We start from the raw sequence: 16,147 nt of genomic DNA, 5'->3' as shown, positions 1-16,147 counted from the left end.
AATAAGAACGCAAACTAAGTGGGTCCTTTTAAGTCTTATCATTGTATTTGTTTTGAATATTGTCTCAAATGGTAAAAGACAAAAACCTGCTGGAAGACAAAAAATGTTACTGGTACAGCCATCTTTATTTCTTAATAAGCTGTCTAAGACTAACAGATTGAAAGATACAGTTTTAGAAATAAATGAATGCAAATAACAAAGCAAGCATTACAAAACTAGGCTAAATGCAGAAAGATATAATAATAGAATCTTAGACACAAAAGGAGCCAAGAGAGCCTGTTTCACTCACCTGACCAAGATCTCACCCAAGATAAATTTTTTAATTTGACTTTATCAAATCAAAGCTGTTATATGTAAATCCGGTAGACCATAAACAATGCTTTTAAATGATTTGACCTGATGTCCTAGTTTCTGATCCAAGTAAACTTTTTTTTACCCAAATGACCTACTTACAACTTTTTAAAACTTTTAAACAAACATTCCAAACAGGTCTTATTAAATTCTGTAGAAAATGCAGCCTCTTGATTGTTAATATGTTGTTGTTTTTCTATTATTTGAACCTGTGTTTTACTTACATAATCTAGTCCTATTTTTTGACGCAAGATTTTTGACCTTGACCTTTTAGAGGCAAACTTTTAAAATTTATGTAGATCAAGTAGAAAATGTAGCTTGTAGAGTATTAGCATGCTTTTCCTATGATTTGACATAGTCGCTTAGTTTCTGAACTCAGTTTCAAATTTGGCTTAGAAAAATACTCTGACAATATTTATGAAGATCTGGTAAAATATGACATCTAAACAGTAAACTAAATGTTTCTATCGCTTCACCTTGTGTCCTCAGGTGAGCTAAAAAATGGCATATGTCAATTATAAACAGGAAAATCCCACAAAATGAAAAGACCTTAAAACATATCTACATTCTGCTCATTTTTTTTTGTAGACATAGAAAACATTTACTCTACTAGACTATTTTAAAGGCTATGAGAGAACAATGTAAATACATGTAATAATCTAAAGTTAGAACCTTTTTTTTTAAAGTAACTGAACTTATTTTTATTTGGACAACTCTTTTAAGCGGGAACTAAGAGTTGTACTTAAGCTACTAAATGGTCACGAAGAATGCAGGGAAAAGTCCAACCATAATATTTTGTTACCTTGCACTTTAAGCCACAGCAACACATTTGTACCTAACAACATTGATTTCAAAGAGGGTTCCAACATAAGTGACCCTTCTTTGTCCAAAAATCTATTAAAATCATTTGCCATTGTCTAAAAGACTTTTTCAGGATTTGTTTCCAAGATAGATATTTGCTCATCTTGAGAACTTTACATAACATGCTGAGAACTTAACATAAAATTTTTCAAACTTTAGATAAAATGGTGCATGGTAGTTTTAAGACATAACAGTATTTTTTTCCTACTACAAAACAGCCAAGAATAACTTTGTCTCTTGAACTGCTCATAAATGTAATACTTAAAATATGACTTTTCTGATAGCAGATAAAATGGAGTAAGATGTTAGTGTAAAACACCTCTACTGGGAAGTCTGAACGTTGATTTGTACACAATTTGTTGCTCAAAGCTAGTTAACATAAAATCAGGTCAGTTGTGACAAGTATGTCCTCCTTTGCACTGATCTATTTGCTCTTCCCTGGTGTCTTAAACAAAGGTTATAGAGTAGAAGTAATGAGTTAGTCTCACAGTCAGAATTTAGTTATAAATCTGAGTTTGAGGACCAGCCTAATAACTAAATCTTGCCATTTGTCAATTTCAAATTCAACCAACCTTGTCATTGGTCTATTTCAATTTCAACCAACCTTGCCATTGGTCAATATCAAATTCAAACAAACTTTGCCATTGGTCAATTTCAAGTTGAACCAAACTTTGCCATTGGTCAATTTTAAATTCAACAAACTTCGCCATTGGTCAATTACAAATTCAACCAACCTTTACCATTGGACAATTTCAAATCAACCAATCAGCTTTGGAGTTTGATACTGGTCTCCAAACTCAATGTTATAACCTCAAGTCCAGACAGTTACACACAGTGAGAGAGTTTCTTACCTTAGTCTTCTTAATAATTTCCTACCAAACAATGAAACAACAAAAAGATACCAACATAAATCAACAGCAAAATTATAGGTAAACCATATGTATTCAGCCACAAGTCAAACTTCATCTATTCCTATTTCATTTCATTAAATGAAACATGGATACAGTAATGTAAAGTTCTTTAACAAATGGGAAACTTCTATTTTCTTTTTGTGCATGTACATTTTTTTGACTGATAGCAGAAAACTGTGTTGTTTTCAAGAGGCAAAATACTGAAACTTTCCAACAGCTACTTAGAATAGAGTTTTAATATAATCAAACAAAACAGAATGGAATATTCTTTCACTTGTTAGAACTTTCTGTACAGAAAAATAAACCATTCAGTCCTATTTCCTAAACAGAAAACACATGTAACAGATGTTAAATTTTCAGGCTAGTTAATGAATTCTGAAGAAGTTAAACAAACTCAGTATTTGAATTTCACTGGCAGAGTCACACGTGGCTGAATAGATATGATGAAGTCATGCACTGGCATTGAAAAATCACATGCATTAAGGAATGGCATGCTAAATGTTTCATTTATTTTATGTTTTGTTTTAATTCTAAACACATTTTACAAGTACATGTATGAAGGGAAACAGTTTATAAGGGTAACATTTTATCCACCATTATACCAAATGTAAACTAAACATCAGAAGTTCCGCAACCAAGGACTAACATGTACATGTATACATCATAAACATATCCTGTCAGATTAGTAAAATAGTCCTGATTAAAAAGTACCATGAAAATCAACACTGGAAATTCTTATGTCTGTATCCTGTTTATTTAATATGGGATCAAAACAATTACCAACACTATTAAGGATATGTAATAGTCCATAATGTCTTTGAGGCAGAGGACGATAGACTTTATACTTAATTATTAGCTTTGATCAAATCCTTGTGGAGAATATTTATCTTGCTTATGGCGATCAAACTCATGACCAGTCCCTCTGCCAATAGTATTGTGTTCTCCCTATCTCCGTAATATAAGAAAACTGGGCTTCTTCCTAATTGAGCAGGCTTTCTTCCTCGGCCAGCTGTCTAATTGAGCAAAGTACCTCAATCGGCTTCCAAACAGGCTGCTTCCTAAATTGTGACCTTCCTGACTGGATTAGCCTATTAACTTGACCAGCTGCCTAATTGGGCCCGTCTTGTAACTCTGCTAGCTTCCCAACATTGCTGGCTTTCTAACTCAGCCACTTCCTTATTTGACCACCTTCCTAAATAGGTTAGCTTCCCAATTCCTAAGTTGGCCTACTTAAAAATTAATGGTTACAAGTCTCTGCATGTGGTCCAATTGGTAACCAATGAATCAAGTAATCTTTAATATATATCTTGTTGTTTTTTGCATGTCCAGAGCATTACAACAAATTTCATAAATTAATGAATTGCAGACATTTTCAAATCCTTACTTGTACATACCTGGTTCAGAAATTCGTCAAGGTTATGTGCACATTTTGAAATCATTTCAAACTGCTTATAATTAAGGCTTAAAATGGATTTAATCAAATATAGCAAAAAAACAACTGTAAATAATTTGAACTTTACAAGTAAATGAAAAATTTGGAATGTCTTTTCGTCCTCAAATAGAAATGTACCAACATATCAAGCCTAGGTGTAAAGGTGACTGATTTTCAAATTTAAAAGCAAGACAAAGCATGCATTTACCAAAACAAGCAAACAAACACTGAACTGACATTTCATCCAAATGAGCCGTGCCATGAGAAAACCAACATAGTGGCTTTGTGACCAGCATGGATCCAGACCAGCCTGCACATCCGCGCAGTCTGGTCAGGATCCATGCTGTTCACTAACCATTTCTCTAATTGTAATAGGCTTTGAAAGCATACAGCATGGATCCTGACCAGACTGCGCAGATGCACAGGCTGGTCTGGATCCATGCTGGTCGCAAAGCCATTATGTTGGTTTTCCCATGGCACGGCTCAAATTATTTCATGCAGGATGATGGATAAAGAACTTGCTGGACAAGGTATTGCAAGACAAACATCTCTCTTGTTTACATAAAACCAACAAAACCTTTAAAAATAGTCTGTTTGTCTAACTCCATTTTTTAATGATGTTTCAGTTATTTAGTGCAGGGAAGTGCTTCCCTGATTCCATACCAACATAAACTTGTTCTCTATAAGTAACTGAAAACTTCCCAGCATGAACAAGAGGTGAAAGAAGATGGACTTCAAACATATTGCCTTTTGTTGAATCTTCACTGGAAACACCGCCTTCCCCAGGGGTTAAACTAGCAACCTACTGTCTGAGTGCATTTATTCAACTTAGCTAATATGGCCGTCAGTCTCAGAACAGGTACAAAATGTATTTCCAATTTTCATCTAACAAAACAAATGAAGTGCAGAGTGGAAAATGGAGTTAAATCATTATTTACAGTTTCCCACTGTTATTAATACAACTTGAGTAGATACATAAAGTGTAATAAAAGTGTGTAAAAATTACCTTCCAACATTTCCTGGCATAGACCACACATAGATACACACATAGACAGCTGCTGAGTGTCTGAAGTAAAATGACAATAATACAATGTTAGTCAGGCTCTTTGTTGAAATTAGTATGCAACTCAATCTTAGTAAGACAGGTTCTTTCTTGAAATAAGAATGCCACTCAATCTTAGAAAGACAGGTTCTTTCTTGAAATAAGAATGCCACTCAATCTTAGTAAGACAGGTTCTTTCTTGAAATAAGAATGCCACTCAATTTTCTTCTCTTGAAATTAAAATGTCACTTAATCTTAATAAGTCAGACTCTTTCTTAAAATTATAATGCCACTTAATCTGAATAATTCCAGCTCTTTCTTGAAATCAGAATGCCACTTAATCTGCCATTTAATCTTAATAAGTCAGGTTCTTTTTCTGAAATAATGCCATTTAAGATGCAGCGTGGAAAAGAATTTCTGCATAATTTGATGTATAACAATGTATACTAAAGGGCCATAACTCAGTAAAGTTGTTCAACCGTAGAACCTGTAACATATGCATAACTAGGCTTGCCAGGGATCATTCCTATGAAGTTTCAATCGAATCCCACCAATACTGGAGTACGGTAGCTTGAAATATTTATTCAGATATGACATTTAAAGGGCAGTAACTCTACAAAAAAAACTGAGCCAGATGTACTGATGTCATGCACAACTGGGCTTTATATCAATTACTCCTGTAAAGTTTCATTGAAACTCAGACAAGTTTTTTTGACAATAAGTGCAGACAAGATAAATGCAAGTGGGCAGGGCAGGGCAGGGCAGACAGAGATAGATGCCATTGTATGTGCCAACATACATGTCACAGAAACCCATGTATAATACACACTCCTGTATAATGGGCATCAGCAGTTCAAGGGTGGTCCCCTTGGTTAACAGAAAAGTATATTATACACAGGACAATATAGTTACAATACTGTATGTACCTGTATAATAAGCCATGTTAAAACATATGTAATTTCTGTTTGTTGAAACAGCTCCCGTCCAAACTTCAAACATATAATAGCCTCTGTGAATGTGATTGCACTGTAATAAAACAAAGTCATTGATTCATTAAGTAACTTGCTGATTTTGCAATCAACCAAAATTTCCAAGTCTATTAATGAGTACAAAATACACCGTCAAATAAACATGTCAAATTTTAAGTATATCACTTACAGTCAAAACTGGTCTAAACTGCTAACATTCTGAAAATTTGGTAATGAAATGGCTTTTTTGTTGATTTTAGACAACTTAATCTTCCTAGATGTCAAATAAACAAATTAGTACTGCAATAAATCCATCAATTAAATAGTTATATACAACTTCTGAATTTATTTTAGTGTCAAAAATTCAACAAATCTGGATGTGAGATAATCATGACATGAACCATGTTTTATGATTGTCAACATTGTGGTTTTCAGCAGTTAACTTGACTAGTTAGACATGTATTGTAAATCTTTGAAATGTTCACGACGCATTTAGTTTTACAGAAAGTAAATGGTGGAAAAACCGAACGAACTGGACTGTCATCAGTGTTAATAAAAACTTTTGACACTTTTACATAGAAATGAAACAGAACTAAATAAATTCATTTCATATAAAAGTCTTTTTATTTAATTTGGTAAGTTTTTACCAGAAGACCCAGCACTGAGTTCCAACTCTTTTACATCTTGTATCTGTCACATACACATAAAACTGCCTGGAAATAAAATTGATTTTAAGATCAGTACCAAGCCAAATACCAGCAAAGTAGTACATATAAAACTTAATTGTCTCACTGTAAAACAATCATTATAGACTTTATCATTTTATGTCTGTAACTTTAAAGAGCTTTGGAGTTAGAATTTTAAAGAAAACATAAATGGTAATTTCAGTCAGAACTTTCAAAGAAGATTTAAACATTCTAATTTTCAACATGCCTAATTACCACATTAGCTTAGCGTCCTCATTTTCCACTATTTTTAAAACTCTTATACCATAATTCTTTAATTATGGTGCCCTTTTTTTAGCTTTACTAATTATTTGTTTGTTTAATTGGCTAACACTTTTTTTAAAGATATGTAAATTTACCATAGTCAAAAACACTTGGATTACTATCCATAATAGTCTGAGTTACACCCCTTCATTGTTATTTTGCCATTTCCATGTCAATATCTAAATAAAGAATATTGTTACTGTTTACCCTTACAAATTCTTCTTACACAAAAAGTAAAGTATACATTTACTTTAAATAAATCAAAATAAGACTGAAAATAACCTAATTGATTAATGAACTTCAAGAGTACATGTCTATAGTTACCCCCAAAAAGGTATTTTTATATCAATAACATCTCTAGTTGCTATGATTACCTTATTGCTGGAGCAGATACACTGCTTATGAGAGCCAGCCTGATCCAGTTCAGCTGATGTGGCGGTGGAATCTCAAATATATGCTTGAGGAAGAATGTGTTCAATTCAGCCAGCTGCAATAGAAAACAGAATAGTTTATCCATTCAAAAATACATTTGAGCCATGCCATGGGAAAACCAACGTAGTGGGTTTGCGACCAGCATGGATCCAGACCAGCCTGCGCATCCGCGCAGGCTGGTCAGGATCCATGCTGTTCGCTAACAGTTTCTCCAATTCCAATAGGCTTTAAAAGCGAACAGCATGAAGCCTGACCAGACTGCGTGGATGCGCAGACTGGTCTGGATCCATGCTGGTCGCAAACCCACTATGTTGGTTTTCTCATGGCACGGCCCATTTATTTCTACGACTCTGGCAAAAGTTTTGGCATTAATAAATAAGTCAGTTGAAGTTAGTTTAAAGCTAAGATTACATTTTTTTACATTTAAAATCTATGAAGATTCTGCATAAATATATAGCTGTTATATTACTGCAAAACAACCTTAAAAGAAAAGTATTTGATATGAGGAAAGTATCTAAGATAACCTTAAAATGACAAACCAAACTAACATTCTGAACTGTTTATGAGTATATTACATCATTCTACTTTACACTGCCCCGTCTTGCTTTTTTTGAAAATCAACAATTTACATTTAACTACAAACTTGGTATCATTGTTATTGTCTGGTATAGGTTTCTAAGAACGTGGAAATCAGAGTATCAGGTAATTCTAAACATTGAGAAAATAAATCTACCATGCCTGCAGAATTGTTGCAATAAAGCAATCCCATAATTCACTTGTAATAAATCCAAAACCATGGTAGAGCCTCATTTTTAGACAAAATCTTGACTGGCTGGTATTTACATATCAACTTCGTAGATTTAATTTGTCTGAAACATAATTAAACTAAAAATCCTTTGAGAAAATTAAACTTACCTGCCATACAACTATCAACATTGTTACAGCCACAAATCTCATATATCCCGAGTTAGGGTCCAACCAGCGAACATGTGTCCAGGTCGCTGGTGTGAACTGTAGAACAGCTCTCCTGATTTTACCCGTTGTTGAATGAATATCTCTGCAAAAAGAAAGAAACAAAGTCCCTGTTACCTCACAATTTTAGGATAAAGATTCACATATATATTATTTCCATGTAATATACCCATTCCAAATGCTTGCCACTCAATAGACCTTTATATATGGATTGTATTTCAATTCCTGATAAATAAAGCTAACATCGATTTAAATCAATGTCAACAAGAGCTCGTCGAACACGAAATGCCCGCCTTGATGCATTCAGTAATTGCACAAGGAACAGAAATTGTATGCTCATTGTAAACAAAAGTTCTTTGAAGGCTGTAGCTTGAGAAATGTGAAAGTAGGTCACTAGGTCAAAATCAAGGTCAAATTTCATTTCGAAACACGAAACTGTGCGCGTGGTCCTAATTTGAAGCCTGTACCTTCAGAAATGTGAAAGTAGGTAACTAGGTCAATCTCAAAATCAAAATTTATTTCGGTACACAAAACTATGCTTGTGGTTCAAATTTGAAGCCTGTAGCTTGAGAAATAAAACAAAAAGGTCACTAGGTCAAAGTCAAGGTCATATTTTATTTCGGAACACAAAACTAAGCATGTGGTCCAAATTTGAAGTCTGTAGCTTCAAAAAGGTGAAAGTAGGTCACTAGGTCAATAACAAGGTCAAAGTTTGTTTCGGTACACGAACCTATGCATGTGGTCCAAATTTGGAGGCTGTAGCTACAGAAATGTGAAAGTAGGTCACTAGGCAGGGGTTTTTTTTATTCTATAGCAGAGGCTGAATATCGGCTTCGTCCCCCAGCCGAAGATTTCCCCCACAGCCAAGGATTTCCCCTACCGCAGTCGAAATTCCCCTAGGTCCGAAATTCCCCCCCTCCAAAATCGTAAACAAAGCAATGGAGATTACTCCCAGCGATTTTCCCGACCGAATATCGGACCCGTTCACAATTGCAGACGGTCTTTCACAATTTTCAGTGGGTGTGAAAACCTTTAGAAATAGTAGAAAAATGTTAGAAGAGCGTTCAGCGGACCCGAGGTTCCGGTTTTGACCAGCGAAAATCGATAAAAACTCGTATCTGACCCGCACATAATATGCCATGGGCGTCTGCTTGTCTCGCGGTAATACTCTCTGATGCGTAACGGGTTCGAAAGCTCTGCCCCTTGTCAATCAAAATCCCAGTGAACTTCATACTGTTTGTCGACACCAGCGTAAGTATGACAGTAGGCGGAGCTTCGTATGTTAATTAGCTACTGACAGATGTCAATCACGCCACGCGCCGACTGACACGTGGTTATCATCAGTATGTAATATAGATGATTGATAAACAATGCAGCGTCATGTTATCGTGTTTGTACCTCTTGTTAATTAGCGGTAACAGCTTATGCTGTATTGTGTAAAATGTGTCGTTAATTTAAAGTAATTATTTTATGTAATTGGTTCGATTAAATAAGCCGGTCAGCTGTTACGCAAATTTGTTATCTTTGCCGAGGTATTTTGCTAGAGCAAAATAAAATATAAATGTTTTAAGTAATCAGATATTATAAGTATGGAATAGTTCTGGTGAAAAGATGAAATTTTATCAAGAATTTTTAATGTTTGCTTTCGTTCTTTTCGTATTTGTCACACGTTTTCGCGATCGTGATTTTCGGACTTTTTTATCCTTTCTTACAAGATTTTCTAGTACAATTGAAATAAAAAGCCAACAAAAGTATGCATTTAATAATAATATGACGACTCTTGCAAAAGCAACTCTTATTTTAAGGCATTTTGTTGTGAATAAAAGCATGTGACCTTTCAATATTCAATGATTTGAGCATTTTAACTCTCCCCACCCACCTTGTTACAATGATAAGAGAACATTAGTGCAAGTCCATCTATTGCTAAGTGAAAGTGTGTATAGTTGCTAAAAGTTGCAAGAATATGTAATAAAAACATAGTTTAAAGTTTTTATTATGCATAATTGTAAATTCCCCCCTGAGTGAAAAAATCCCCCAAAACTGCTCGTCGCGCGCTATTTTCTTCCCCCAATGACAGGCTGGGGCCTCTTCCCCCAGTCGTAAAAAAAAACCCTGCTAGGTCCAGATCAAGGTCAACTCATGTCAAGCTTCATCTTGCCACTCAAAACTATACATGTGGTCCAAATTTGAATGCTGTAGGTTATGGACATGAAGATTCTAAGTTTTTTGCCTATACAAGTCTTTAAGAACCATGTGACCCCTGGGGCGGGGCCATATCTGACCCTAGAGGGATAATTTGAACAAACTTGGTAGAGAACCACTAGATAATGCTACATTACAAATGTCAAAGCCATAGTCTTTGTGGTCTGGTCAAGAAGATTTTCAAAGTTTTTCCCTTTATAAGTCTATATAAACCATGTGACCCCCAGGGCGGGGCCATATTTGACCCTAGGGGAATAATTTGAACAATCTTAGTAGAGGACCACTAGATGATGTCATATACAAAATATCAAAGCCCTAGGCCCTGTGGTATTTTCCTATATAATTCTATATAAACCATGTGACCCCCAGGGTGGGGCCATATTTGACCCCAGGGAAATAATCTTAACAATCTTGGTAGAGGACCACTAGATTTTGCTACATACCAAATATCAAAGCCCTAGGCCCTGTGTTTTGGACAAAAAGATCAGAAACCGTTTAACTGTTCCTGGCCAATGTGACCTTGACCTTTGACCTAATGACCTCAAAATCAATAGAGGTCATCTGCTGGTTTTGACCAACCTCACTATTAATTTTCCTGACACTAGGCCCAAGTGTTCTTGAGTTATTGCCCGGAAACCATTTTACTGTTCCTGGTCACCGTGTCCTTGACCTTTGACATACTGACCTCAAAATCAATAGGGGTCTTCTGCTGGTCATGACCAACCTCCCTATAAACTTTGACCCTAGGCCTAAGCATTCTTGAGTTATCATCCGGAAACCATTTAACTGTTCAGGGTCACTGTGACCTTGACCTTTAACATACTGACCTCAAAATCAATAGGGGTCATCTGCTGGTCATGACCAACCTCCCTATCAACTTTCATGGTCCTTTGCCCAAGTGTTATTATCCGGAAACCGTTTTAACTGTTCAGGGTCACTGTGACCTTGACCTTTGACATACAGACCTCAAAATTATTAGGGGTCATCTGCTGGTGATGACCAACCTCCCTATCAAGTTTTATGATCCTAGGCCTAAGCGTTCTTGAGTTATAATCCGGAAACGGATTGGTCTACATTCCGACCGACCAACTGACCGACATCTGCAAAACAATATACCCCTCCTTCTTTGAAGGGGAGCATAAAAACAGCTATTAGAGCTTAAAATTCAACAGAATCAAGGAAAATTCTCATCCCTGCTTAACTAGAGCTATCACTGAAGGCAATAAATTCGCTGAGACACTGCTCCAATACAGGTAATGTAAAATATTGTGATCATGAACATCCAAGTGCGACCTTGACCTTGACCAAGTGATGAGGTTTTTACACTTTGCATGACGTCTTGATGGAGTCAACAACTGAAGCTGGTTTTATAAAAATAACTCCAGTGGTATATAAGATGTTGAACCGATATAAAATAAAGCTATTTTACTGCTGACCTCCAAGTGTGACCTTGACCTTTTAAAACTATTTTTCCTGAACTGTGCATGATTTTCGTCATAACATGATGTTGAAAACACTTGAAAATCAATTAAACAGTCTAACATAAAGCTATCTGACCTCTGACCTGCAAGTGTGACCTTAACCTAGCGTGAACAAAGCCACATGACCAGCACAATGTCTTGGTATGATAAAAAGATATTGTGTTTCATGAAAATCCTTACCGCAGTTTATAAAATATGGCGCAAAAACGAAATCAAGATATCTGACCTTTGACCTCGTAATGTGACCTTGACCATTAGCCTTGTGAGCTAGATCATTTACACAACTTTCATCTTATCGTCAGTGTTTTATTTGCATTCATTTAAAATCAATTTAGCTAGTTCTTTGAACTTTTACCTCCATGTGTGATACCTTGAAGCTACTGACTTGAGTTTAGCACTGTGCAGATAATTTTGTAGATGTTAACAAATGGTGTTAGTTACAGCAGCTTAAAAGATAGGAAGTGAATACATAGTTCAGCTATTTTGAATACTTATTTGGAAGTCTGAAATTATTTATTTGAAATATTATCACCCAGTGAGACTTTGACCTTGGACCTAATTATCTGAACTGTGTGCTCTGCATATTATCTTGATGAGTTAAGCAATTTATGTTAGTTTTATGAAACTCCTTCCTGTGGTATAGATAATAAACAAACAAACAAAGTTGAGCCATCTGACCTTGTGTGTGACCTTGATCTTGAATGCAGTGACCAGTGTTATACCTAATTTTCATAGTTTTATCATGATAAACATTACTGTGTACTTATTTTAATTTTGGAGCTACCCCTATGGAAAGGAATTACATATGGACAGAACAACTGACTGGTGGACATGCATGACTTTTTGTGTCCAATATAGCCTTCATATACAAATATGTATCTTGGAGTATAATTACAGCCTTATGCAACTTACTTAATACTTTCCCAGTGGTAGTTCCTCATCTCTAGGGCCTTACACAACACCATACCAATCCATATACCAAGACCGTTACAAACAAGAACATCCAGGACTAGAGAGTCCCACCAACATTCCGCAAAGTTTGGCAGAAGATGCATAAACACAATCTGGTCAAATATAAAATAACATTCATGTCTGTTAGTACAGAAAATCCAGTCTAGAGCAAACACCTACTGAGGTTGTTGCTCAGAAAAAAAGTAGGTTTTCTTAGAATAATTAACCTAATGAAAAAGAAAATGTCTGTTTTTGCAGGTGTCTGCTCTTGAGAGGTGGGTATACAGTATTTCACTACAAGGCCAATTATACAGGTAATAAAACTCCTTCTGAAAGCTTAACATTTGAACACATACTGATTTACTGCAAAAGCAAATATTACACTTGAACACATAACAGCTGCATAAAGTAAAATCAGGCTTAACATTTGAATATATACAGTTGTATAGCGTAAAATCATTTGAACATACAGGTATACTCATACAGTTGTATACTGTAAAATCAGGTTTTACAGTTGACTACATTCAGAATATATACAGTGAAATAAGAAACATTTGCAACATCAATTTTCCTGAATCTGGAATTTTAAAGTTTAATGTCAACTACTTGAATGGTTATTAGGTTATGCCCCAGGCACAAATTATGACAGACAAACAGATGGACAGATGCATGTGCCATCACATAATACATCTGCTTTACCAAAACAGACATATAATAAAAGCTAGAGTTATATAACTTGTCCTGTGATATCATTTCATGATGTTGAAGATATGTGTAAAGCTTGAAACCATTTGGCCTAGTAGTTTTAAAGACACCTACTGTGAAATCATTTAATTTCGTGGGCACGAAATTTCGTGGTTTTGGTCAAAACGGCAATTTCGTGGGGATATGAATTCGTGGATTTCAACTTTTGGACATAAAATGAATGGGAATTTTACTTGTTCGTTGGGATTAAATTTCGTGGATTGACTCAACCACGAAATCCACGAATATTAATGATTTCACAGTATGCAGATGCTGACACCAACAGAATGTTGACATCAAACGCTCTACTTAGACTACTACTGCAAAGTTTAAAATACTTGAGCTACAAAAAAAGGTAGTAAGTACAAATAGAAAATAACATCTGCTCCAGTTAAGTGGCTTATTTCACATCAACAGGGACACACACTTTTTTCTAATTAATTTAAAAAATATATGATCAACCAGTGTCTGTGAAATCTATTTATTTTGTCAGCATAAAATTACATAGTATTGGGCAAAACAGCTATTTTGTGTACACAATATTTAATGGTTTTCAAATTATCAAGATAAATCAAACGAGATATGGACAGGCGCAACTAATTCTATGATTCCTATAAAAAAATGTCCCCAATGAATATTAATGACTTCGCAGAATTAAGTTCAAAGCAATTTTATAACAGCAAAGAGGCAAAGTTTAATTGCAAACTTTGATCAGAAAATAGCTGCAACATAGTAACATCGTCAGATATTCAGACTGATTAAAATGCAAATATTTTAGTATCCTGAAATAGAAAATACTGAACAAAACAAATGCAATCTAGTGCATTATTATGGCTCAGTAAACATACATTCTACAGAATCATTACATGTCAAGATATTTTTTTTTATTTAACAGTGTTTCAGCACACATTCAGTTCTTATAGTGGCCAGCTTACCTATAACAGTGTCTACTGGATGCCTTACCAGTACTAATATGCTCACCAACAGCAGATGAAAACTTCTCTCTACAATTAAGTGACAACTTCCCTCCACAAGTAACAACTTCCCTCTACAAGTGGCAACTTCCCCCTACTATTAAAAGACAACTTCCCTCTACAACTAAGTGACAACTTCCCTCCACAAGTGACAACTTCCCTCTATGATTTCCCTCCACAAGTAAACAACAACTTCCACAAGTAACTCATTTTAAATTTTCTTTAAATTTATGATATACAAGAAATATTTACCTCAGTAATCTCCCACATAATGCTGATGGTCCACAGTATCCCATAATGCCTTATAAGGAGAGCTTTCAATGCCCAGCCTGTGAAATGTGCAAATGCGAACACATCTATATGGGACCAGAGTCGAACTAAAGTGATATCTGTGCAGTTCACTGCATACTCCTGCAAACAGAAACAAATGATCAACCTTTAACCTTCACCCTGCTAAAATTTCTAAAATGGACTGGTCCATCTTTTAATTTGGACAGTACCACTTTGTTTAACGAAGGGGCGTTCACTGAAAATTTACTGACTGAATAGCACACAGTGCAGACCATGATCAGACTGAACAGATGTGCAGGCTAATCTTGGTCTGCACTGGTCGCAAGGGCAAAACCACTTGTCGCCAGCAGGCTAAAGGTTAAATTAAAAGTCAATACTCTACCATGTCTGCAAAATCAATTTATCTTTCAAAATCTATAGAATGATCTTAAAACCATAATTTAATGTCTCATTAATTTCTACTGCCACATGGAAAGTTTCAATAGATGATCAACTAATGCTGCCTGGCAACCATGCTATTATTACCAATTTTGTCTTATTTTTAGCTCACCTGTCACAAAGTGACAAGGTGAGCTTTTGTGATCGTGCGGTGTCCGTCGTCCGTCGTCCGTCCGTGCGTGCGTGCGTCCGTCCGTCCGTAAACTTTTGCTTGTGACCACTCTAGAGGTCACATTTTTCATGGGATCTTTATGAAAGTTGGTCAGAATGTTCATCTTGATGATATCTAGGTCAAGTTCGAAACTGGGTCATGTGCCGTCAAAAACTAGGTCAGTAGGTCTAAAAATAGAAAAACCTTGTGACCTCTCTAGAGGTCATATATTTCACAAGATCTTCATGAAAATTGGTCAGAATGTTCACCTTGATGATATCTAGGTCAAGTTCGTAACTTGGTCACGTGCGGTCAAAAACTAGGTCAGTAGGTCTAAAAATAGAAAAACCTTGTGACCTCTCTAGAGGCCATATATTTCACAAGATCTTCATGAAAATTGGTCAGAACGTTCACCTTGATGATATCTAGGTCAAGTTTGAAACTGGGTCACGTGCCTTCAAAAACTAGGTCAGTAGGTCAAATAATAGAAAAACCTTGTGACCTCTCTAGAGGCCGTATTTTTCATGGGATCTGTATGAAAGTTGGTCTGAATGTTCATCTTGATGATATCTAGGTCAAGTTCGAAACTGGGTCACGTGCGATCAAAAACTAGGTCAGTAGGTCTAAAAAAAGAAAAACGTTGTGACCTCTCTAGAGGCCATATATTTCATGGGACCTTCATGAAAATTGGTCAGAATGTTCACCTTGATGATATCTAGGGCAATTTTGAAAGTGGGTCACGTGCCATCAAAAACTAGGTCAGTAGGTCAAATAATAGAAAAACCTTGTGACCTCTCTAGAGGCCATATTTTTCATGGGATCGGTATGAAAATTGGTCTGAATGTTCATCTTGATGATATATAGGTCAAGTTCGAAAGTGGGTCACGTGCCATCAAAAAGTAGGTCAGTAGGTCAAATAATGAAAAAATGTTGTGACCTGTCTAGAGGCCATATTTT

The 16,147-nt window shown here is 35.6% G+C and overlaps 1 protein-coding gene across 2 annotated transcripts in view; it reads right to left on the bottom strand.

Annotated features, from left to right (window-relative positions):
* The window catches only part of LOC123540540 (phosphatidylserine synthase 1-like), a 63,316-nt gene that overhangs the window by 6,124 nt on the left and 41,045 nt on the right, over window positions 1-16,147 (bottom strand). Inside the window, exons 5-12 of one of the 2 annotated variants that reach the window (XM_045325633.2) lie at window positions 14,563-14,721; window positions 12,554-12,705; window positions 7,902-8,043; window positions 6,929-7,041; window positions 6,213-6,278; window positions 5,524-5,623; window positions 4,562-4,621; window positions 2,064-2,084 (exon numbers count right to left, since the gene is read on the bottom strand). In XM_045325633.2, the coding sequence (XP_045181568.2) occupies window positions 2,064-2,084; window positions 4,562-4,621; window positions 5,524-5,623; window positions 6,213-6,278; window positions 6,929-7,041; window positions 7,902-8,043; window positions 12,554-12,705; window positions 14,563-14,721 (813 nt within the window). The remainder of the gene's footprint in view (window positions 1-2,063; window positions 2,085-4,561; window positions 4,622-5,523; window positions 5,624-6,212; window positions 6,279-6,928; window positions 7,042-7,901; window positions 8,044-12,553; window positions 12,706-14,562; window positions 14,722-16,147) is intronic. The other variant, XM_045325634.2, reaches the window with a different exon arrangement.

Source organism: Mercenaria mercenaria, chromosome 16, assembly GCF_021730395.1.
Source record: "Mercenaria mercenaria strain notata chromosome 16, MADL_Memer_1, whole genome shotgun sequence".
NCBI classification, from domain to species: Eukaryota; Metazoa; Mollusca; class Bivalvia; order Venerida; family Veneridae; genus Mercenaria; species Mercenaria mercenaria.
Note: the sequence above shows the minus strand (reverse complement) of the source record. Positions and strands in the feature narration are given on the sequence as shown.